This window comes from Myodes glareolus, chromosome 17 (genome assembly GCF_982192425.1).
Source record: "Myodes glareolus chromosome 17, mMyoGla1.1, whole genome shotgun sequence".
Lineage (NCBI taxonomy): Eukaryota > Metazoa > Chordata > Mammalia > Rodentia > Cricetidae > Myodes > Myodes glareolus.
Window position 1 is genome coordinate 58567620 of NC_142042.1, and position 23092 is coordinate 58590711.

Genomic DNA, 23092 nt, shown 5'->3' on the forward strand with positions numbered 1-23092 from the left:
TGCCCTCTTCTGGCATGTAGGCATGCCTGCAGGCAAACCACTCTGCATGATAAATAAACCTTTTTATTTAAAAAAAAAAAAAACAAAAAATTTTCCATAAGCTGCTTTATGGAACAGAAGACTGTGGTCCAAGATGGAATGGGAGATGTCAATCAAAATACTGCCTACAGTCCGGGTAATATCAGAGCTGACCACCGGTATACTCCAGAGCTCTTTACAAAAGGCTGAAATTGCTGCGGAAAAGAAATTCCCAGATTAACAGCAGGCTGCTTTGAAAGCATTTTAAAGATAGGATTGCCATCTAGTGGTCAAAAAGTTATCATTTCCTCTCCAAGCCCATAAAGGGGAAAGCAGGTAAAGTAGGGAGAGTTTGGGAAAGCCAGCAGGAAATGTTTCTTTTTCTCTCACACTGCAGAGGCAGAAGAGGGTCAGGTCTCACCGCCATGACCATCAGAAGATCTTGAAGCTTTGCTATGGCTGTGTGTGGGAGCAAGGTAGGTTTAGCACCTAATTTTGCTTACTAGTGTTTGGGTTTGACACTTTTTTTCCCCATTGTTATGATAAAAATATCGGACAGAAACAATGTACGGAGAGGACGCTTTGTTTGGGATCACTCTCTAAAGGGGGTTCCATTCCATTACGGTGGCAGCAGAAGGTGGCTGGTCACGCTGTATCCACAGTCAGGAAACAAAATGGTGAATGCTGGTGTCCTCTCTCTCTCTCTCTCTCTCTCTCTCTCTCTCTCTCCCTCATTTGGTTTGGTTCTGTTCTGTTCCGCTTTCTTCTGCTTGAACAGGGCTTTACACTGTTGTTATACAAACCTTGACCTCACTATGCCGTCCAGACTGGCCCTGAACGTCTGACAACCTACCTGCCTAGGCCGTTGGATTACCTACATTGCAGGCGGGAGCCACTCAGTCAAACAGTCAGCCACTGTTTGACTGAGTCTGGGGTCACCGATCTCCAGCCTTCTGGCCAGATCCATTCATCTCACTTAGGCTTCTGTGGAAGCACCCATATACATAGACACCCAGAAGGGCATCACCCAGGTGACCCTAAATCCCATCAAGCTGATGGTGAAAATTAATCCCAACCCTGGTAGACGGTTATGAGCAGGTTAATTAACCTCCTCTACTGTTCTGTGGAATGGGGAAAACAACCATGTACCCGGTGAGGCAATCAAATAAAACATTTCATAGAATGTGTCTGGTATATTGTAACCACTTAAAATGGTACATGCTCCCGTGATACAAAAACAACTCATAACAACTGGGGTAGAAGAAGAGAGGGAGGACCTGGGCAATCGATAAGTTAATAAATCAATAAATCTTGAAGGACCCGCCACAGGACTGTTCTGAGGGAATCAGCCTTTCTTTTCTGAATATAATTTCATTTCCTCTTCCAATCTGTCATCCTGCTTCACCGAGTCATGTTGTTCACACATGATTCTGCCCTGTCTCCTGCATTAATTTGATTGTCTGGTTCAGTATGTAAAGCTCAACACTGTTCTTACGTTGCCCTGTCCTGGATCCTCACTACCTTCCTGCCCATAGGAAGCTATTATCTGCTCTCCTATTCGCCTACCACCTCCCAGGCAAAGGCCTCCTTTCTGCAGGGCAGGGTTTTGTTTTTTTTTTAAAGCCTCTCCCTGCAATCACCCCCGTCTTTTCACTAACCATCTCTGTGAACAGGTGCTTGAAAACAAACAAGCAAACTTTATCTCAAAGTTTAAACTTACAACACATTTCAGGATCCTTGTAACACTTGTAAACAACTAGTTTGGGGAGCAAACATTACAAAACCACTCGAGATCATGTCAAAGTCAACTTTGATCTGGACTAGTTATTTAGTACTTCCCTGATAACTGTTTCACCGAAAGGTTAATATTTATCCTTGAATATCCTTTACCCCTGCACTGGGCAGTGAGCCACCATACCAGGCCCTGCATGGCTACCTCTCCATACCGCTATCCCTGGCTATTGGAAGACCTTAGAATCAGGTTTGTCTTGGTTTACCATCTATGTGCTTGGAACCTGGGTAGAGGACAGCATAGCAGGTGAGATTCCACCTAGGGTTGGCACTTGCGGGAGGCATAGTGAGATCTTGGCAGTGAGCGGAACATGGAGATAGGTGGCAGGGGTTCCTTCAGGCCTCACCGGAGGAAGCTGTAGCATCAAAGAGTCTGTGGGCAGAAAAGGTTCAGTCTGGTTAATGTAAACTTGGAAATGGTGGAATGTGTATGTACCCTAGGGAAAAACCAATCAAAATATGTTCACCTAAAAGGGTTCTGATAACCCATAAGGTCCTTGTCCTTAGATGTGCTTAGTACATGGAACATTGGCCACACAGTGACAAGACCGGCTTGTTTGGATTGCACCCAGCTCCCAAATGAATCTACAGATCAATCTGGGAAGAACTGAAAAGAACAGGAACCAAGACAGGGTGGTATCGGCCTATAGAAAGTCAATAGTTGAGTGGAATTGAGAACTCAGGGAACAGATCAAAAGGAAAGGGGGTTTTCGTGTTCTTCTGTATCTCCCAGAATGCAACCTCCCAAAGCTTTTACTGGGAACCAGTCTGTAATTCCGCATTTTACTAAATCCTTCTGCTCTTATGAGAACCCTGAGGTAGATACTGATGTCCTGATTTTACAGCTCAGTAACTACTGGAACTTGTACAAGTGATAGCGGCCATCACCTAAGGTCCCTTTGGAGAAGCAGTGGAGATTTCCCCCATATTCCCAGTAGTTTCCCTTAGGAAAGAACTCATATTAATCTCTAAATCATGTCAGTAAACTGAGATGAAATACTGATTCCCATCTTCAACCTTGACTGTGAATGTCTTGAGAGCTGAGACAGAAAAGCTACAGTTTTTCAATTAATTTCCAGTACTTAAGACAGCACTTAGATATATAGTTTAAAGCTTCTTGCTGTTATAAAAATATATTCTGAACATCAGTGAATTAACACAAAAATGTGTATGTACAAATAATACATATTTGTTCATTTAAAACTATCTGACATACAAGGTTACCCCTTTCCAAATATAGGTTTGGAACCCAAGCTGCCTTTATCTCAAAGCTGTGGCTTTTGGAAGATGGGGCCTCTTCATGCCGTCTGTAGCAGCAGAAAAGAAGTGTACTGAATCTTATCAGTGACCTAGCACAAGTCATGCCCATACCAAGCCTGTTTGGCAAAGCAAGTTATATAATCCCACCTATCCTTAAACAACTGGGAAATGTAGTCTAGGGAGTAGCAAGTGATACAGATACACTGGTGGAATATTAGTGGATGCATTATAGGACACCCTGGGGGTGAACATCAGATCTAAAAACAAACTTCACTTGTACCTTGTTCATAGTCTGAAGGTCATTTTGTACATTGTGGTTTGACCTGCATGCCACTGTGTGACATCGGGAATGGAACGGCATCATGTTGGCTGTTAGTTTTAGGTTTTGGAGCATTTGGGATTCCTAACTCCTCAACCTGTGATGAAAAGAAGAGAAACCATGTGTGTAACTTCTATCTGTTTGCACACCCTATCCTGAGCAAATAGAGGCCAGACGGTGTCACTGAGGACACCTTTCCCAGTGGCTTGTGTTTGTGAGAATTGACCAACTTCACCTCATGATGAACAGCAGGTGCACTGTTGCCTCCATTTGCTGGTCCATGTGGCGTCAAGGACATGAGGAGAGAGTCAGTTTTTGAGATCTACAACTAAACTCTTACGTCACGCTGTATCATGAGCATCAAATGCTGTGACATGCGGGAGAACATTTCGTAAGGTGTTGAGATGGAGCCAGATGAGTGTTTTTGTTTAGTTGGTAGCTTGGCAACTTGTTTGCTTATCTTGTAGCTTCTACTTCCTGGTAGAGTTGTGATGTTGCCAGGCGAAGTGAGATGCTGTATATGACTATGACATTTCAAATATTTAATCAGTGAGTTACACAAAGTGTACATAAAGCGTCTATGTACAAAGAAGGTATTTGCCAACACCTTCACTATAAACCACTTTTGGCAAGAGACATTTTCTTCTTTTCACAGTGATCAGTAGCCAGGCAACTGAGGTAAGAACAAGCTGCTAGCTGTGTGGTTTTCTATGAAGTCTTTTGCTCTTTTTCTCACTTGCAAAATGGAGGATAATAATATTTTCTTTTGAAAACGACGAAAAGTATGGAAACACTGGTGAACTTTAGCTACTCACACAGTGTGCTGAGTGTCACAGAGCACTAGGCAAATGGCTGCAATGTATTGCCAACATCATCATCGTTGTTGTTGTTGTTGTTGTTGTTGTAAGGAAACCATCATGTTGTTCCAAACACACACAATAAAACTCTCTCATTGCTTAACTGAATCAGGAAATCCCCTAAGCATCCTAAACACGCTATCAGTGTCTCTAATACCTATAGGAAGCAAACAGTTAACAACATACCCGGGCATCAACGCTCTACTTGGGAGATATTCCTTTGGAGCTCAGAACATATTTTTCCCATAGACAAAATGATATTAAAATAGTGATTGGATTCTAAGTGACAGAAAACACCCACTGGATTAGATTCTGAAAATGGGCATAGTCGCAATACAAAATGCTACAAAGCAAGGTTGCTGTGTTGTTGGTCATTATCCAACACGGGAAACTATAAAAAATTATTTTATACATTATTTATTCTTCATGAATGTTGATTACGGAGAACAGCAATCTTAATTGCTGACACCACAGAGGGAAGGAGAAATTAACAGAAAGTTAAGTAAAGACTGCCAAGATGCTTCTGAGAGTGTGTTCCAGGGCTCTGGGCTGAGCGTGTCCCAGAGTTGTGATATGCAAGCCCCTAGGGCAGAATGCAAGCATGAATCAGTGAGTTCCTTGCACCAGTGCAGAGAGAGAGTTCAGAAACACCCGGCTAGCACACTCCCCGAGGCAGCGCATGGTCACAGGACAAGAAAGGAAGTGACGTGAGAGAGAAGGAGTACAAGACAATGGGCGTGGTTGAGGGTCACTGGGGTGAAAGGGAGAAATTACCGTCTTATAAAACAGACGAATGAGCATCATGGCCTGAGAGGGTCCTGTGCCTTTAACATGAGGGCCCAGAGATTCAACCAGAACTGCTTCTGTGCTGCCTGAAACCGCTGACTTAACAGATACCTCTGTATCCTCATTCCCAAACAAATGTGACATTCTGTTTCTCAAAGCCCCCTATGCTGGAACACTCCTTCACTGTTACTACTCTGAGGGCAGACCTGTTACTTATTCAGTCCTTCTCCCGTGAGTTACCTCTCCTGTTTTGCTTGTCCTGAGGTTTCCTCTGTCTAGTCCCAGGACTATTGTTCTTTGTGATCTTGTGACCCACACTGTTTCCCCAAGGGATCAAGCCCTCAGTCATGGGACCCTTCTGCTGAAAGCACGCAGAGCCCCATTCTGCTATCTTCTCCCAAATAACTCAGCCATGAATTTATTGCTGCTCTTTTACAAGATAATTGCTGTGGGTAAAGGCTTTGAAGATCACCCTGCCTTTTGCAACATCTATCCTTGAGGTTGGAACAGAGTTTTAGCCAACCTCGGACCCTATAATCTTCCAAACTGCAGCCTTGATTTTATCTTTGACATTCTAAATCTTGGCCTAAATCCTAAATTCCAAGAGACCAGGCCAAAGGACCTTGAAGGACACTTTCGGAATTACCAAAGAAGCCTTCAGTGAGGTAAACTGTTCCCCTCCACCCTCTCCTCATGTCTCTCAGTACCCCCATGATTCTAACCTTGTTCCCCACAGAGAACCCCAGAGTTTTCCAACCAAATGCAAAATCTGACACTCCACAGTCTCTCAAGTAACAGCAACTCATAAAATCTTCAGAGAATCTTCAGAGGCTTTGTCTAGGATGATTGACTCAGTTCCCAGAGGCAAAAGACTTATGGTCTAGGATGTGGACTCAGCGCCCATTGTCACCCTAACAAAACAAGGCCTTCCTCAACAGGAGAGCCAGCTCCGGTTGGCACCTTGGGTCAGTGATGAGTGTTTGAACATCAAACCAAGCAGCAGGTACCCTGAATATCCTTGCTCTTGGATTCCCATGTTGTCACTTACTTCTGAATTGTTTCTCTCCAATTTTCAACCCTGAAAGAGCTGGAAGAAGCTCGAGGTGATAAAGTCCCCGAAACAACTTCTCACATGCTGTGAGATCTGTGTGCAAAGACTTTCCTAAGCCCAGCCTGCTTCTCAGGACAATAGAGTGGAAAAGAACAGAAGTGAAGCTTGCGAATGAGGTAAAGGGAATGCACACAAAGGAATCACTAGGTGACTAGAACCCTCCCTTCAGCTTCTGGTTTCGACTCGGGTGGGACGCGGATTGCAACATGCAGAAATATCACATGAAGTTCCTTCTCAAGTTTGGGGAAAGCTTTGGATGGCACTGTATGCTGGATCCCTTCAACTGTAACTCTCCCATTGTTTTTTTAATAAGAATAATGAACTCAGCCTTCTACCAACCTTGACATATGTCATAAAAAGAAAAATAGATAATTGTATCTTTATGTCTCCAAAATTTTCTTAAGTGTAATTTAACATGTAATTTATTTTACACTAAATTCATATTTTAAAATACTATAATGACAATGTTGCTCTTTACTGTTGAATTGGAGGCGAGCATCTCTCTTTGGGGACTAACAGGAGATACAGTTCCCAAGTCATTCCCTGCACTACTTTACTGTCTAATCATCCACAAGTTTCCTATTTTCTGAGACTCATTCTGTCTGAATCCAAAAGAAAGAGATTAGTAGCCCCTTAGCTTTAATGCCTCTGTCCACTCAACAGAGATGTTGGCAGATCCTAGTAGATAGAAAGATTAGAAGGGTATGTGAAAACAGACAGCTTTGATTACACTGAAGGATGTTGAGACCAATACGTTATTGTCAAACAGCTTTCAAATTCCATAATCACCATACTATGGACAGGTAACAGAATTGCTTCTCTTGGATTATACTCCAGCTCTGTACACTTTCTATGCTAGATATGTTCACAAGAACACAGCCATTGACATTTAATGTGTAAGATGCCAACCATCAAAATCTGCTGAAATTTTACCCCCCATCAAAGCAGAGACATGGCTCACAGAGGGGTTCTAAATTGAAGTAGTTTTCAGTCTACGCAGTAATTCGGTGCCGTCCTATCCTAAAGCCAAGAGGTACAGTATGTAGATCAGTGGATTCACCAGGAGAATTCACAGAACCCAGCATAGAGTTGAGGATTTGGGTTGTTTTAATGAAAAGAAGCAAAGGAAAGTTAGGACAGGGAAGGGTCTGGAAAAAAATAAAACAAGTATAAAGATCCAAAAAATCCATCAAATCCTCTAATGCCACGATGAGATGCGTTAGAGATCTGCCTACAGGCTCCTGTTGGGGGCTGGTCATATGATCACCTTCCATTCCAAAGTCCCAGGCTCCTAGAAGGAAAGCAGGTGTTTAGCACAAATTGTTGTAAAAAACAGTTCAGGTACACCAAATCTCTCTTATCAGACCTTGCTGATATAGAAACTTCTAGTGAGCCATAAACCAAGACCTAACCTTGAAAGCAGGTCTTCTGAGCAATAACATTCTAGGGGGCTGCTATATCCACTTTTCTATGCACACAGAATTATGAACAAGAAAATGCAAGATAGTTGGGTGTTAATGAGTAATTCATTGGCCTAGGGTTTTTGGACTGTTTTTGTTTGTTTGTTTGTTTGTCAGTTTGTTTGATACATCAGTGAGTGAGGTAGGTAGGGGTAAGTTAACTATGGCTGATGAATTTTGTCAGATTAACTCATACTAAGTAGCTTCCCACCCATCCACTGACAAGGTCGTCTATGCAAAGGTCTATGAAGTCCAGCACTTCTTCCTAACCTCCATCTAACGCTTGCATTTCCCTGGAACCCTGGTCTTTGTCACAAAACTTCTCTTCAGCCTCTAAAGTAGGAATTATGTAGTACTTCTCTGTTGGACTTACCCAGGCTTTTTCCTGAATCCAATTGCCCTCAGAGCAGTTCTGCCTCATTTCTACCCAAGCCACATTTTCATCTGCTTTATTGGTCCTTTGTCATTCTGGTTGAAGAGTGAGTTTCTGAGAAGTATACCTTTCTCTCAGCCTATAACTTAAAAGTCCTTTGGTTTCTGCTTTTAGGCTTGGGTAATTTTTATACCGTTGTATCCCGCACTAGGGTTGGCTAGAGCTTTCAAGTTTGCCTTTCCCCTCTTTTCCTTCTAGAATCTTCTCACGTGAGAGCCCTGAATGCTGCGACCAACCCCAAAGTCTCAGCCTCTTTACAGCTACTGATCTCATTGCCCTGGCTCCTATCGGAGAAATTTCTGGTGCCCCCTAAACTCTGGACTCTCCACCCCTCCTGTGTGTTTGTATCAGAAGCAGCATGTACTGTTTGCAGGGTTCAGATCACTGGTGGCAATAAATGGGAGCACAAGGTCTCCCTGGCAAAGAGGTAGCAGGTGGTGACACTTTGGCAACATGTCTAATCTCCTAGCCAAGAAGTAACCAGAGTCAATTGGTTTCACCATGTTGTCCACACCTTGGGTAATTCAGATATCCTGGGATTCCTGGAAGCTCTCCCTTGATAGCCGCTCAGACGGGAGTTTTCAAACCGTGGTGTGAATGCCAAATAAAAGCAAGGCCACTGAGACCTGAAGCTAATCGGGCTGTTAGGAGGCAGTTCCTGGTCAGGGCAAGTGAGGCGAGATGGGCACCTGGGGACACCAGGAGTGCAAAGAAACTTCCGTTTCAGAAAGACCCCAGCCACCGGGAAGGAGATGAGGAGGCACAAGACTGTTGGAGGAGGGTTGTAATCTCTTAAGATGTGGGGCAATCTCAATACAATCTCAACGTCAGCCATGGTAGACATTTAGAAGAACGAATAATCGGGTGTTGGGAGTGGCCATGAAGGGATGGAGGTCTTCCAGTTCGGGGGTGGGTCAGCAGTAAAGACATTCAGTTAAAGGACACCAAAATATAGATGTTGCATCTAGACAGCTTCACACTCTGATCCCCTTTTAGCCTTCCTTTTATGGTCAAAGTGTTCTCACTGGGTTTGTTCGGGTTTTGTCTTTTGAAGGTTCAGAAATGTCTATCGTGTGCTTGGCAGACTTTAAGGCCCACGCACGCAAGCAGCTGTCAAAGTCATCATGGGACTTTATTGAAGGAGCAGCTGACGAGGGCATCACATGCGAGGACAACATCGCCGCATTTAAAAGGTCTTCCCTTCGCCCTTTCCCTTGTCACCCTAATGTGCTTTGCTGACGAGCTCCTTAGATGGTCACCATTCTAGTGGCCGCCGTTAGCCAGCACAGCATATACAGGAACTCGGCTGGCTTCTGGCTTCCGTGCTGGTTTATTGTGGCATGGGGATGAGGCATAGGGCGTGGGGGAGACGTTTTGTGGAGAGAATCTGTCTTACAGCTAGGGGGAGTGAGTTATCAGTTCTCTGCTTGCCAGCAAGTTTGTGACATGTCAAAATGGAACAGGGCCTGCCAGCGTGCCCAGCGGGGAAACCTGCATGTAGTTCAAGAGCTCTCGAGTTCCTGAAACCTCCCCGCCTTGGAGGATGAAAATGTGAAGGATGGAAAAAAATCTCAGGTTTGGAGAAAATAAGATCAAGGGATGTCTAGGGATGATGGAAGAGAACTCGACTTGCAAACCAAGGGCAGGAGTATATGTCAATGGACAATAGCTACAGACCAAGTTTCCATTTGCCATAAGACAATGTTTGGATGTCATTTGTGAATTAGCCTACCTCCCTAAAGCAGTGTATAAGTCAAATGAATTAGTCTCCTGGGTGGCAGGGTAGGGTGGGGATGATGGCATGATTGTTTTCTAGGATTTGGACACTTTTAATTGCCTTGTCTTTCTTTCCAGTGATGCCTAAAATTCCTTCCTTCCTTTTCTTTCCCTAGTCTAGTCTTTGCTGATAAAGACTAAATTAAGTATCTAAGCACTGAGTGGCAAACCAGCCACAGAAACAGGACTCTAACAGAGCAAGACAGGCTAAGGGGGACTCTGGTTCAATAACAGCTCAGGAGTTGCTGGGTTAATGTGAGCGAAATGGTTGCCTGGCAATTAGTCTCCTCCTGAGCCTACACCCACTTATTCAAGACCGGCCCACTGATTCCACCAAGATCTAAGCTCCAAGTCTGCTTAAGCCTGCATTGGGAATCAGGGTCCCAGCTGCAGAAAGCATCACCATGCTAGAAGAATAATCCACCTCATTGTCTAGTGCAGACTCCGCCTCCGTCCCCGATACCTGAGAGATGTGTCAGTGGTGGACACCAGGACCACAATCCAAGGACAGGAGATCCAGGCCCCCATCTGCATCTCTCCCACAGCTTTTCACTCCATCGCCTGGCCAGATGGAGAGCTGAGCACAGCCAGAGGTAGGAATCATCCCATAGGAAGGCTTCCTTTCCAGGAGGCCACAGGAGGCCACAAGAGATTTGGAGGGAGGACTCACCCAGAGAAGTGGCAGGGAGCATCAAAACTTCTTACAAAAAGGCCTTAGGGGCATCAATCTTGTTGGAATTAAGTGGGAAATGTCTTGAATCCCAGCTCTTGGGAGTAAGAAACAGGAGAATCTCTGTGAGTTCAAGGCCAGCCTGGTCTACAGAGTGAGCCAAAGCCACACAAAGAAACCCTGTCTTCAAAAAAAAAAATAGCAAAGGGACTGCTTAAGCCATTGCATAACATTGCATGTAGATTGTAAAAATACATACATTGGCATTAATTTCTGATTAGACCAAATTCTCTGGCCACTGATATATTTTCATAGTAAGATTACCCTACTGGGGAGACATCTTGAAATGAAGACAGCGGGAAGTGAGAAAGAATAGCTCAGTAGCCATGATGTGTATTAATACCTTTCCACTTGACAAGTAAAGCCACTAAAAAGAGGAGGAGTGGGGCTCAGTCTTCTTCCTCTCAGACAGGCGTGTCTTCCACTACAAAACACGGGATTTCGCTGTGGAGCATGCTCCATGTCTAAATCTCCTTCCTTCCACGAAGGGATTCCTAGGAGGTTTGCTTTCCTGCCCGAAGGGTATAACACACCCAAGGGCAGCTCTGGGGGATTCATTGGTGTCTCCTGTTAGAAAATCCTCATTATCACAAACAAGATTTACAGAGCAGCTTAGGCAGAAGAGAACACCAGGCCTCTCCATTGACCCAAACCCTGTGGGGATGCAAAATGAACGGGGGCAGTCTCTCCATTCACCGGGAAATCTGGCCAGAGGCTAGTTCAGACAACTCTGCTTTCCAAACCGGGTGCCACCCCCGGCTTTGCAGCTGCTCAGGAAGCCAACATCTGCTACGTCACCAGCACTTATGCCAGCTGTCCCCTGGAAGACATTGTTGCAGCTGCCCCCAGAGGTCTCCGATGGTTCCAACTCTACGTACAGTCCAATTGGGAGCTCAACAAACAGCTAATTCGGAGAGCAGAAGCCCTGGGTTTCAAAGCTTTGGTGATCACTGTAGATGTACCAGTCGCTGCCAAAAGGCGACAGGACATAAGAAACCAACTAAATTTATGGGAGCACTTAATGCGGACGGACCTCCGATCACCTGAAGAGGTGAGAAAGTTCTCAGACCCGGAGGGTATCACTTCCAAGCAGCAGTTTAGAATAAGAAGAACCCCTTATTGTCCCTCCCTTTTTTCCTCCTCCTTCCCTCCCTCCTTCCTTCCCTCACCCATCTCTTCCTTTCTCCCTCCTGCCTTCTTTTCCATGAATATCTCCCCCCTACCTGCCTTGCTGTGGGAGAGCAGGGGGGAGCAGTTAGAGACTTGGTACCTGGTTTAAGCTGCCCACAGCTTCCTGGCAGAACTGAAGACTAAATGCGCATCTCTGAAGCTCTCCTGGCTGTCATTAGAGACGTTCAACTAGGCCTGATGTCCGGAGATTGGTGGTGGTGGTGGGGGTAGTAGGGGTGTCTTAGAGAGCTGTGCAGGAACTGGAGAGCACACTAAAGTGGTCTTCTAATATTTTCTATTTCATGTCAAAAAGGGTTTGTCTTGCATGGTGTAGACAGACAAACTGACTCTCGGGAGAGGACCCCCGCAGCACAGGGGCACAGCTAGCTAGCTAGTCCAGACAGCTGGGACCCCAATCTGCTGCCTTGAAAACTTAAAATTCCTCCAGAAGCATCAGGGCACTGCAGCACATCTTTTGGAGATGTCTCATTAAGGACGACAAGGGACACCTCCTTCCTTACATTCTAACTGTCGAAAAAGATGTCATGCCCTTGGAGTGAAGATCAGGGCCACCGCGATAAGGGCCTTTTCAGCCTGTGGGCAGCTGTGATTCCTCTGGGTGTCCTTGGAGCAAGGGACACGTCAAAATTTAAGGAAATCTGCTGAATGATGAGAACCAAGGCCAGATAAAAGGCAATGCCTTGTTTAAGGTTCTTATTGCTTTGGTTTTATTAGTTTTCTTAGCTCAACCATAAAATGTCAAAGTGTCTGAGCAGTGGTGGTACACACCTTTAACCCCAGCACTCAGGAGGAGAGATCAGCAGTTGTCTGTAATTTTAAGACCAGCCTGGTCTACAAAGTAAGTTCCAGGACAACCAGAGCTGTTACATGAGAAACCCTGTCTCAAAAAAAAACCAATGAAAGAAAAAAAAGAAAAAAAGAAAGAAAGAAAGAGAGAGAGAGAAAGAGAGAAAGAGAGAGAAAAGAAAGATGTCAAAATGATCCATACTGGTTTTTTTCCACATATTAAACTCCGCACCCTTTTAAGATATAGATTCGTCTTATCTGTCATTGTGTCTCCAAATCCTAGAATAATTATCAAGCAAAGACATTGATTAACAGTCAGTGAACAAGTCATTGAAGCAGAATTTCTTTATACAACTTTTGTGAGAGAAAGGAGCTAGAACCAGAGCTGGGTAGCTTTACTCAGGTCTCATAGCCTACAAGTTATATTGCTCCAAGCGCGCTCATCTTCTGAGCGACTCTGGTGGTGTGAGCGTTTGGGACTAACGTTCACCTTCCCGTTCCCTACAGAGAAATTCCACACGTCCTGCCCCCACGTCTTTGCCAAATGCATCTTTCAGCTGGAGTGATCTCTCCTCGATTCAGAGTATAACTCGATTGCCCATTATCCTCAAGGGGATTTTGACGAAGGAGGATGCAGAGTTAGCAGTGAAGCAGAACGTCCAAGGCATCATTGTCTCCAACCACGGTGGGAGGCAGCTCGACGAGGTTCCTGCTTCAGTAAGTAGGGTGATTTCCGAGGGGTGTGTCTGAATGCTCTACGCATGACTACACCAAAGCCCCCTACTAAATCTGCTGCAGATTGTCCTCCTTTATCAGGGCTAATGCCTATAGATTTGAAGGATGGTTAATAACTAATAACAGCCTATGTACACAGGACTACTTTTGTAAATTGTATGTGTCACATACCTAAATTCTGTGGCACTGCTACAGAATAGACATATCCTAATTTTACAGTTAGGATGCTGGAGTTTACAGACATCAGCTAACTTGTAAAGTTCACAGTAGCAAACGAGATGTTCAAAAGGCATTGAGGCCCCTGTCTTCGGCCAGCAGCGATCCGATTAAAGCTGATGTGTCTTCATGGATGTTTAGAAACCTCAAGATTTCCTATCTGACACAACGTAGGAAGGAGCAGCACCTCACGTGGACACAAAAGTGTTTTTCAACATGGATCTGAAATGCACTGATTCACTAGTGCACAGCACACTGACGAATCCTTTATGCAAATCTCTAACAGCTTACACGAGCTCGCAAGTGTGTGTCTGTTCTGCCTGGTGCTCGAGAGTACGGAAACGAGGAAAGGGAAGTAGGGAAGGAGTCTTTAAATGGAAATCAGCTGTTAATTTGTCTTGGAAGATCTATTTATGTTCTTCCCCAGAGGCACTTCTCATTCGACAGAAGTAAAACTTTGTCCAATTCCTTTTACCTCTTATAAAAACATCCATGAACAAAAAGTAATAACTTTTTTTTAAAAAAACACCCCTATCAAGATATCTTTCATTGCTCTCCCACTCCATCCCTCCCCCAACCAACCATCCCATTCCCACACCCTCTTATCTCCCGTCCTCTCCCCTTAACCCCCACCCCAGTCCCCGGTGTACCCAGGAGATCTCATCTCTTTCCCGGTCCCAGGACGATCAGTGTGTCCCTCTTAGGGTCCTCCTTGTTTCCTAGCTTCTCTGGAGCTGTGGATTGTGGTCTGCTTATCCTTTGCTTTACATCTTGTATCCACTTAGGAGTGAGTACAGACCGTGTTTGTTTTTCTGGGCCTGGGTTACCTCATTCAGGGTGATTTTTTTTTTTCTAGTTCTATCCATTTGCCTGAAAATTTCATAATGCCATTGTTTTTAACAGCTGAGTAATACTCCTTTGTGTAAATGTACCACATTTTCTTTATCCATTCTCTGGTTGAGGGGCATCTAGGTTGTTTTCAGGTTCTGGTTATTACGAATAATGCTGCTATGAACATAGTTGAGCAAGTGTCCTTGTGGTGTGATTGAGCATCCTTTGGCTATGGATCCCATATCCATATGCCCAAGTACAGATTTCTTGGGTCTTGAGGTAGATTGATTCCCAGTTTTCTGAGAAACTGCCATACTGATTTCCAAAGTGGCTGTACAAGTTTGGACTCAAACCAGCAGAGGAGGAGTGTTTCCCTGACTCCACATCCTCTCCAGCATAGACTGTCATCATTTTGATCTTAGCATTTCTGACAGGTGTAAGATGGTATCTCAGAGGCATTTTGATTTGCATTTCCCTGGTAAGGATGCTGAACCGTTTCTTAAATGTCTTTCAGCCATTTGAGATCCTTCTATGTTGGGAGCCACCTTTTGGGGGTGACTCCTGCCGTGATCCTAGATGCAGCTGGTTGGTGCATTCCGGGGTAGGAGCTTGAGGATTAGAAATGTTAGGTAAGAGGAACGGAGATCAGAAAGAAACACAAAGGCCAGCATCAGGAGGGACACTCGGTGAGCACTGAACTCGGGAAATACCCGCCTCAATTATCCCACATGCTTGGAGTCTTCACTCCAAAACGGGAGCAGGGAGGCAACAGGCTTCATGACCATGAAACAGGGAATAGTCTTGAATTCGCCAACCTTTGGTCCAGGTGGAGCAGATATACTTCAACACTCAAAATCCTAATTAGCCACACCCTAGGCCAGAATCACTCGTTTGTAGCCACACCTGTTGGTAATAACGTTGAGAGAGCAAAAATCAGCTCAAACTCTTTTCCTTTCAGACAAGGTGGAATAGGCTCACATTTTTGGGTCTCCGCACTTCCGTTGAGATTTCTCTGTTTAGATCTGCACTCTGTTTTCAAATAGGATTATTTGGTATTTTGATGTCTAGTTTCTTGAGTTCTTTATGTATTTTGGCGATCAACCTTCTGACAGGTTGAGGAGTGGATGGGGGTGGGCTGGGGGAGGTGAGAGAGAGGGAGGAATTGTGGTTGGTATATAAAATGAATAAAAAATTAAGAAAAATAAATAGGAGATGTCTGACCATTGATGCAGTGTGAGAAAGGATAGACTGGAATTTGAGTTTCTTAAATTGGTACTATTCTGGTCTTTTCTCTGGAAAAGCAGAATTGAATCAAAGTTAAAATGGCTCTAAAGTTATACGCAGAAAATAAATAAAACTAAGGAAATGTTAGTTATAACTGTTGTAGATCTACATGAGTGTAAGGAATAGAATTTGAAAAAAGGGAATTTATAGTAATTTCATCAAGTGACTTTCATTTTCTTCTCTTCATAGACTTTGTTTCCATTAAAATAAAAATATAAACACACAAAAGTCCATCCCTAATTTCATCACAATCATTGGTGTTAATTTTCTGGTCCTTACTTATAAAAAAAACCTTTTGTTTTAAAGCATATATACATATTAATATGCTTCATAATTTCCTTCTATTCAGTTGCCCAATGTATTAGGCATGTACTTTTATTCATAAGCCTCTCTTCTTTTCAATATTGTGTTATGAATCGACAATTTATACAATCAACCCCTCATAGTTGAACATCTGCATTGATTCCAATATTTCCTACTTCGTTTCTCTTGGTTTGGTTTGGTTTGGTTTGTTGTTTGATTGAGATAAGGTTGCACCATGTAGCCCATATTGGCTTTGGAGTCTCTGTCTTCCCACCTCTGTTTCCTGAGTGTGGGAATTACAGGCATGCACCACTATATCTGACTTCATTTTTTAAAATCTTCTAAACAGCGCATCAGTGACCATCCTGAAAGTTAAAACCTTACGTGTGTCCTTGATTAATTGTTTAGAAGATAGATTCCAAGAAAGGAGGATCCCAAAGCTGCTCTAGCTAGGCTCTGAGGCTTGTGGAGCCCAGTGACTTTAGCTGCCCATCACTCCTTCCCTAGCAGGCCCTGCCTATTGAGAACAGTGGGGTGCCAGGCCTATGTGGAGAAAGGCTCACTCTACTGGGCCTCTCAGTGAAGCTGGATTGAGAAGTGTAGCTTTGCCTTTCAAGGCAGGAGAAGATCAAGGGAGCAGTGGACTGGAAATGGGCCCTTCATTTCCAGGATCTGGCTTACAAATCTGGCCCACTGGGTGAGAGAATAGAGCTTTATTGTTAATAATGGGTGGGTTTGGTATCTGCTTTTTCTTTGCCATTTCTCCTCATATATCGACTTTCAATGAGCAAAGCGTTTGACGCAACTAACCAAGCCAAAACCTCAGTGGAGATTTACTTGAGACAACACTCCTTTCTCTGAGCAGTGACTCAAGCAAGAGCGTTGAGCCAAGGAGATCAGGTTAAGGACCAGAATGTAGCTTTGGATTTCAACCTTATCAACACTTCTGTCTCATCAGTGAGTCTGAGCAAGGCCCCTCACAATTGCATCTGTAAAAAAAAGGTACTTCAAAGAGATGAGTAAGCCTGTTCTGTGAGTCTCCATAGAACACACTGTCCTTGTCCTAAACAGGGAACTCTCAATAGACAAATCTTAGATGGCCGAAAGACACGTAAGGGAATGCTCAACATCCTTAGCCATCAGAGAAATGCAAATCAAAACAACTCTGAGATTCCATCTTACATCTGTCAGAATGGCCAAGATCAAAAGCACTGATGACAGCTTATGCTGGAGAGGATGTGGGGTAAAGGGAACACTCCTCCATTGCTGGTGAGAGTGCATACTGGTACAGCTGTTTTGGAAATCGGTATGGCAATTTCACAGAAAATTAGGAAATAATCTACCTCAAAACCCAGCAATACCACTGTTGGATATATACCCAAAATATGTTCAAACATACCACAAGGACATGTGCTCAACTAAGTTCATAACAGCATTATTTGTAATATCCAGAACCTGGAAACAACCTAGATGCCCCTCAACCAAAGAATGAATAAAGAAAACGTGATACATTTACACAATGGAGTACTATATAGTGGTAAAAAATAATGACATCCTGAAATTTGCAGGTAAATGGATAGATCTAGAAAAAACCATATTGAGTGAAGTAACCCAGACACAGAAAGACAAATGTAATATCTATTCACTAATAAGTGGCTTTTAGACATAAAGCAAAGAAAAATCAGCCTACAATTTACAATCCCAGAGAACCTAGACAACAAAGAGGACACTAAGAGAGAAAACATGAATCTACATAGGAAGGAGAAAAAGATAGGATCTCCTGAGTAAATTGGGAGCCTGGCAGTCACGGAAGAGAGTAGAGGGGGAGAGGAGAGGAAGGGAGGGGAGTGGATAAAAATGTATAGCTCAATAAAAACAATAAAAAAAGAAATGTAAGCCATATAAACCCTTTCCTCCACCCCACCCCCCCAAAAAATAAAAAAGAAAACACTGTCTTTGTGCTTCCTCTTGGAATCAAGAGACAGCATTTTCAGAGGAATTCAGTAAATGGCCAGTTCTGACTTATTAAAAAAGGGCTATTCTACACCCTAAGCTTAAATCATTTTCTACTGTTATTATTTCATGTATTTGCTTTTTAATTTAGTTTTTACATTTATTTATTTATTTAGTGTGTATTTGCTCACCTGTGTATGTGTGTGTGTGTGTGTGTATGCTCACCTGTGTCTGTGTGTGCCTGCTCACCTTTGTGTATGTGCATGTGTGTGTGAATGCTCACCTGTGTGTATGTGTGTTTATGTGTATATGCTCACCTGTGTCTGCGTGTATTGTGCAAGCTCACCTGTGCGTATATGTGTATGTGCGTGTGTGCTCAACTGTGTGTATATGTGTGCACGCTCACCTGTGTGTATGTGTGTGTGCATGCTCACCTGTGTGTTTGTATGTGTGCATGCTTACCTGTGTATGTGTGCATGCTTGCTTGTGTGTATTATGTATGTGTGTGCATGCTCACCTGTGTCTGTATGTGTGCATGCTCACCTGTGTGTATATGTGTATGTATGTGCATGATCACCTGTTTGTATATGTGTATGTGTGTGCATGCTCACCTGTGTATATGTGTATGTGTGTGCATGCTCACCTGTATCTGTGTGTGTGCACGCATGCTCACCTGTATCTGTGTGTGTGCACACATGCTCACCTGTGCCTGTGTGTATGTGTGTATGTGTTTGCGTGCTCACCTGTGTATATGTGTATGTGTGTGCATGCTCACCTGTATCTGTGTGTGTGCACACATGCTCACCTGTATCTGTGTGTGTGCACGCATGCTCACCTGTGCCTGTGTGTATGTATGTATGTAGGTGTTTGCGTGCTCACCTGTGTGTCTGTGTGGGTGTGTGCATGCTCACCTGTGTCTATGACTATGGGGGAGTGCAGCAAATGCCATCACCTGCTGAAACATCTCACAGGCCCTATTTTTGTTCTTCTGAGAATCTTATGTATCCCTGGCTAACCCTGAATTCCTGTTTCTCTTCACCTCTGCTTCCTGAGTTCTGGGTTTCCAGGCACTACCTCTCTTGGCTTCTGTGCTCTACTTCTCCATTACTATGAGCTGCTCTGCTGCTGAGAACTAGAGGGGATTTTATAAATACACTTATTTCCTTTTCTACAGCCTCATAAAAATATTCCAGATCATCCTTGGACATGAGTTTTCTCAAGTTATTACACAGGTCTAACATACATCCTGTGCTCCCTCCATACCAACATCAAAGGACAAAGTTATTTCATTCCTTTCTTTTTTAAATTATGACTCTACTCAGATGTGGGTAGCTTTCTGATGGGTTCCTTTCACAGTATCAGGATCTGGTCATATTTATTCTTCTAAAAAATAAAAAGACTTGGTGTCTAAGCAGCAGAGGACATCTCTGACTCTGACATCTTAGAAACTGCGATGAGAGAAGGAAACTGAAGGACTACAGGTTCCCTAGGGTCAAGTCAACCCTACGACTGGGAAGATGGCCCCCGAGTATATAATCAGGAACCAAGCATATCGTCCAACCTGGAGAGGGTTGCTAGAAGTCAGAAGCTGGACTGGAGGGGAGATAAAAATGGCTGCAGGGATAGTGAGCAGAACTCCCATCTGGTCCTCAGGAGACTCCAGGCCTCAGGAGACTGCAAGCACAGTTGGAGAAAATGGTGAAGGACTTAGCATTTGCTTGGATGGCCTGGTCCTCTTCTACTTTGAGTAGAAGCTCACGGTGCCAAGAGAAGCTAAGCAGAATCACCCGAATCCGTGTGTCTTTCTTTCTCAGATCGAGGCATTGACAGAAGTGGTGGCTGCAGTCAAAGGGAGAGTTGAAGTGTACATGGATGGTGGGGTTCGAACCGGCAATGATGTGTTGAAAGCGCTGGCCCTTGGGGCTAAGTGCATTTTCCTTGGAAGACCAATCCTCTGGGGCCTTGCCTACAAGGTAGGATTGCTAGCAAGAGATTCTGAACTTGGCATTCATTCCCATGGGTTTCTGCAACCCAACTTCCAGTGAAGACGCTTGCAAAAGAGTTTCAGGTCGCCTCCCCTTCAGGTCTCTGCAGTGTTCCACAGACTTCACCATCCCTCACCCTTCCTTTCCTGCTTTGTTTTCTTTTAGTTTCTATGTAATTCTGATTTCATCGATTCTATCCTCCCTGCAACAATACTGACCATACACACAGTTTGCCCCCATCAGGTGGTCAAAATGTTGCATCAAAGCTGTCTCTCCCTTCCTACTTTTCAGGGCGAATATGGTGTTCTGGAAGTCTTAAATATTTTAAAAGCAGAGTTCCACACTTCTATGGCCCTTTCAGGTACGTATTCCGTTCATTGCCCTTTGCTCTCCATTCAGAGCTTCAGGTGGCTGGCTTACAGACAGAGGCTGAAATCCTTCACTCTGCTTAACCTGCCTTGGTTCTGTAATTGTCCTGAAGGAAGAACAGGATAGAAACATTCTACAAAGAAATTGGGGGATGCTCTCTGAAAGTGGAAACACTGTACTGTTCTGTAGGTCATGGTCAGTTGCTAAATTAGTTCCCTCTGTGGCTGTCTAAGGCTCTCACCCCTGGTGTGAAAGTCAACCGTTTCCTAACTTCTTTTAGGAAAAGTATCTCTCGGTGGGTACATTTTTGTGGCACATATGGATGGAGATGAAGGTGGCTATATCAAGCTCAATACCACACAGCTTCTTCCTAAATTCTTACAGGCTTGTCATCACCAGGGACTGCTTGCTGCCCTTTCTCAGCTCCCCAAACCACCATGCTGGCCCTGCTGTCTAGATTCTTTCTCAATCCCCATGTGAAAGCTGGCTCTAGTCTTCATGGTGCATACTAATTAATGTCTTGTGATAAAGAATGATCTTTCCTTGGCAGAAACTTCCCTAGGAGGCAATTGGTAAATAGGGTGCTCACCCGAACTGCTACAATAGCCTTGAGTCTATTCTTCCTCCCAGACCAGTACATACTGCCTAAGTACACCCACCTTTATTTTTGTTTCAGAGATCTAGTTTATTTATTGTTATAAAAGTCTTGACAAGGGTTTGCTATTTTTTAGTCATATCATCACTCCTGAATAACACTTCCAGGGATTCAGACTTAATTGATCTAGGGTGTAGCCTCTGCAGTAGACACTTTCAATCAACTCCCAGAAAATGTCTTTTCAGTTTGACAAACTGAAAAATCACTATGTTACAATGGTTTTCTCGAAAAGAAATAATAATAGATCATCATAGAGAAATACTGGCCTCGATTTCTTGATTTCTTTATTTGAAAAGTATATTTCAACTATGTTTTGAAGAGTATTTTCCTCTGAATGGAAGGTAGATAGATATAGATATAGATAGATGATAACTATATTCAAGCTTTATTTTTATAAGGTGATATATGGACTTCAACTCTTTAGGTTAAGAGGTCAAGGGGCAGCAGTTGACGAGACATACAGATTATCTTATTCCCTAACAATTCTTTTTTTTTTAATTTTTATTTATTTATTATTTATTTATTAAAAATTTTCACCTCCTCCCTGCCTCCCTTTTCCGTCCCCCTCCCTACCTCCCCCTCCCTCTCTAGTACTAAGAGCGGTCAGGGTTCCCTGCCCTGTGGGAAGTCCAGGGTCCTCCCCCCTTTATCCAGGTCTATAAAGGTGAGCATCTAAACAAACCAGGCTCCCACAAAGTCAGTCCATGCAGTGGAATCAAAACCCAGTGCCATTGTCCTTGGCTTCTCAGTCAGCGCTCATTGCCAGCCACATTCAGAGTGTCCAGTTTGATCACATGCTTCATCACTCCCAGTCAAGCTGGGCTTGGTGAGCTCCCATTAGATCAGTCCCACCGTCTCAGTGGGTGGACACACCCCTCGTGGTCAAAGGCTTGTACCTGCTGCATACCCCATGCCTATGGAGAAAGAGAAATGAGCTGTTGAACTGTGACAGAGAGAGGAACACATACGCACAGGCACACAGACATGCATACAGGCATAAATGGGGAGACAGAGAGACACCCAGACACACACACACACACACACACACACACACACAAGGGAGAGAGGATGTGCAGAAGCGGGTGTGAAGGGGAAAAGACAATTCTTGGCAGTTGCTTCTCTCCGGCTCTTCTGTGGGACGTGCACCTAGGTCATCAGATCTGCATCCCGGGACCTCTCCCCGCTAAGCCTGCTCACCTGCCTGGCAGCAGGCTCACTATGTGATTCTTTCAGGCTGCCGGTCAGTCACCGAGATCAATCCAGACCTGATTCGCTTTTCCAGACTATAAAGAATTACTGAGCTGCCTCCGAGGGGAAGACAAGACCCCAACATGATATGCAAGGCTTTTCTTCTTCAGCCCCATCCAATCTAGGAGTTTGAGCCCTGTATCCTCAAAAACATAGAGGAATGGAGAAAAGATAAGTAACAGCTCTCACCATAGTGGATGTAGGTGAAGGAATAACACCTATGTTCTATAGAATACCTACAGTTGACAACAATTAATTGACTATGTGAAATAGCCATGTAACAGCAAGAAAGGAGATCGTTGAGTCTGATGGGACATACCAGTTATCGTCACCTAATTATTATGTACATTATACATTATTAAAATGCTATGCTGTGCCATAATTGTGTGCAATTACTATGCATCAATTAAAATAGCAATATATGTTCAAATAGAAATGGGACAGGGTTATCATGATGTAGTTTTACTCATTTCATCCTGCAAGACATATTGGGAATTTTTAGACTTTAATCCATATAGTCAAAGTCTGAAACATAGAACAGCAGAGACCAAATGAATGTTTGAATTATTCAAGGTTCTGACACAGGATATTATGGAAATTTTATGATCTATTTCCCAATGTCCATTCTAGTTAGTAATTGGCCTCTAAAAAAATAGCAAAAGGAAGATTTTGAAACTCATTTTTTAAGATTCTATGACTAAATTAAAATGAACTAGTCCAGTCTTTCACCGATATGTGAAAAAGAAGATATCTTTATTCTGGACATATTAGTTTTGTCAAATGAATGTATACCTTTTCAATAAAGTTTGTAGACTTAAAATAATTGTAAAGATTAAAGTCTGAGAAAATTTCTGCTCATGCAAACTCAGTCGGTAGAGCATGAGACCCTTAATCTCAGGGTCATGGGTTCAGGCCCCACGTTGGGCACCAGATGAAGAAGGATGCTTTTTAAAAAATTCCACGCTAGCTCAGAATTGAGAATAATAGATGGTTAT

The 23092-nt window shown here is 43.6% G+C and overlaps 1 protein-coding gene across 4 annotated transcripts; it reads left to right on the forward strand.

Annotated features, from left to right (window-relative positions):
* Positions 1–360: 360 nt before the first annotated feature.
* Hao2 (hydroxyacid oxidase 2) lies at positions 361–22479 on the forward strand. 4 transcript variants are annotated; one of them, XM_087897704.1, is made up of 8 exons: positions 361–494; positions 9090–9228; positions 10253–10404; positions 11309–11592; positions 13026–13235; positions 19655–19813; positions 20117–20186; positions 22083–22479. In XM_087897704.1, the coding sequence occupies exons 2-8, from the start codon at positions 9098–9100 to the stop codon at positions 22136–22138; spliced, it is 1062 nt and encodes a 353-aa protein (XP_087753830.1). In that variant the 5' UTR covers positions 361–494; positions 9090–9097; the 3' UTR covers positions 22139–22479. The 4 variants fall into 4 exon arrangements, with proteins under 4 accessions (XP_087753830.1, XP_048298133.3, XP_048298134.3 ...); XM_048442176.3 differs by lacking the exon at positions 361–494 and adding an exon at positions 1859–1999; XM_048442177.3 differs by lacking the exon at positions 361–494 and adding an exon at positions 1906–2056.
* Positions 22480–23092: the final 613 nt, after the last annotated feature.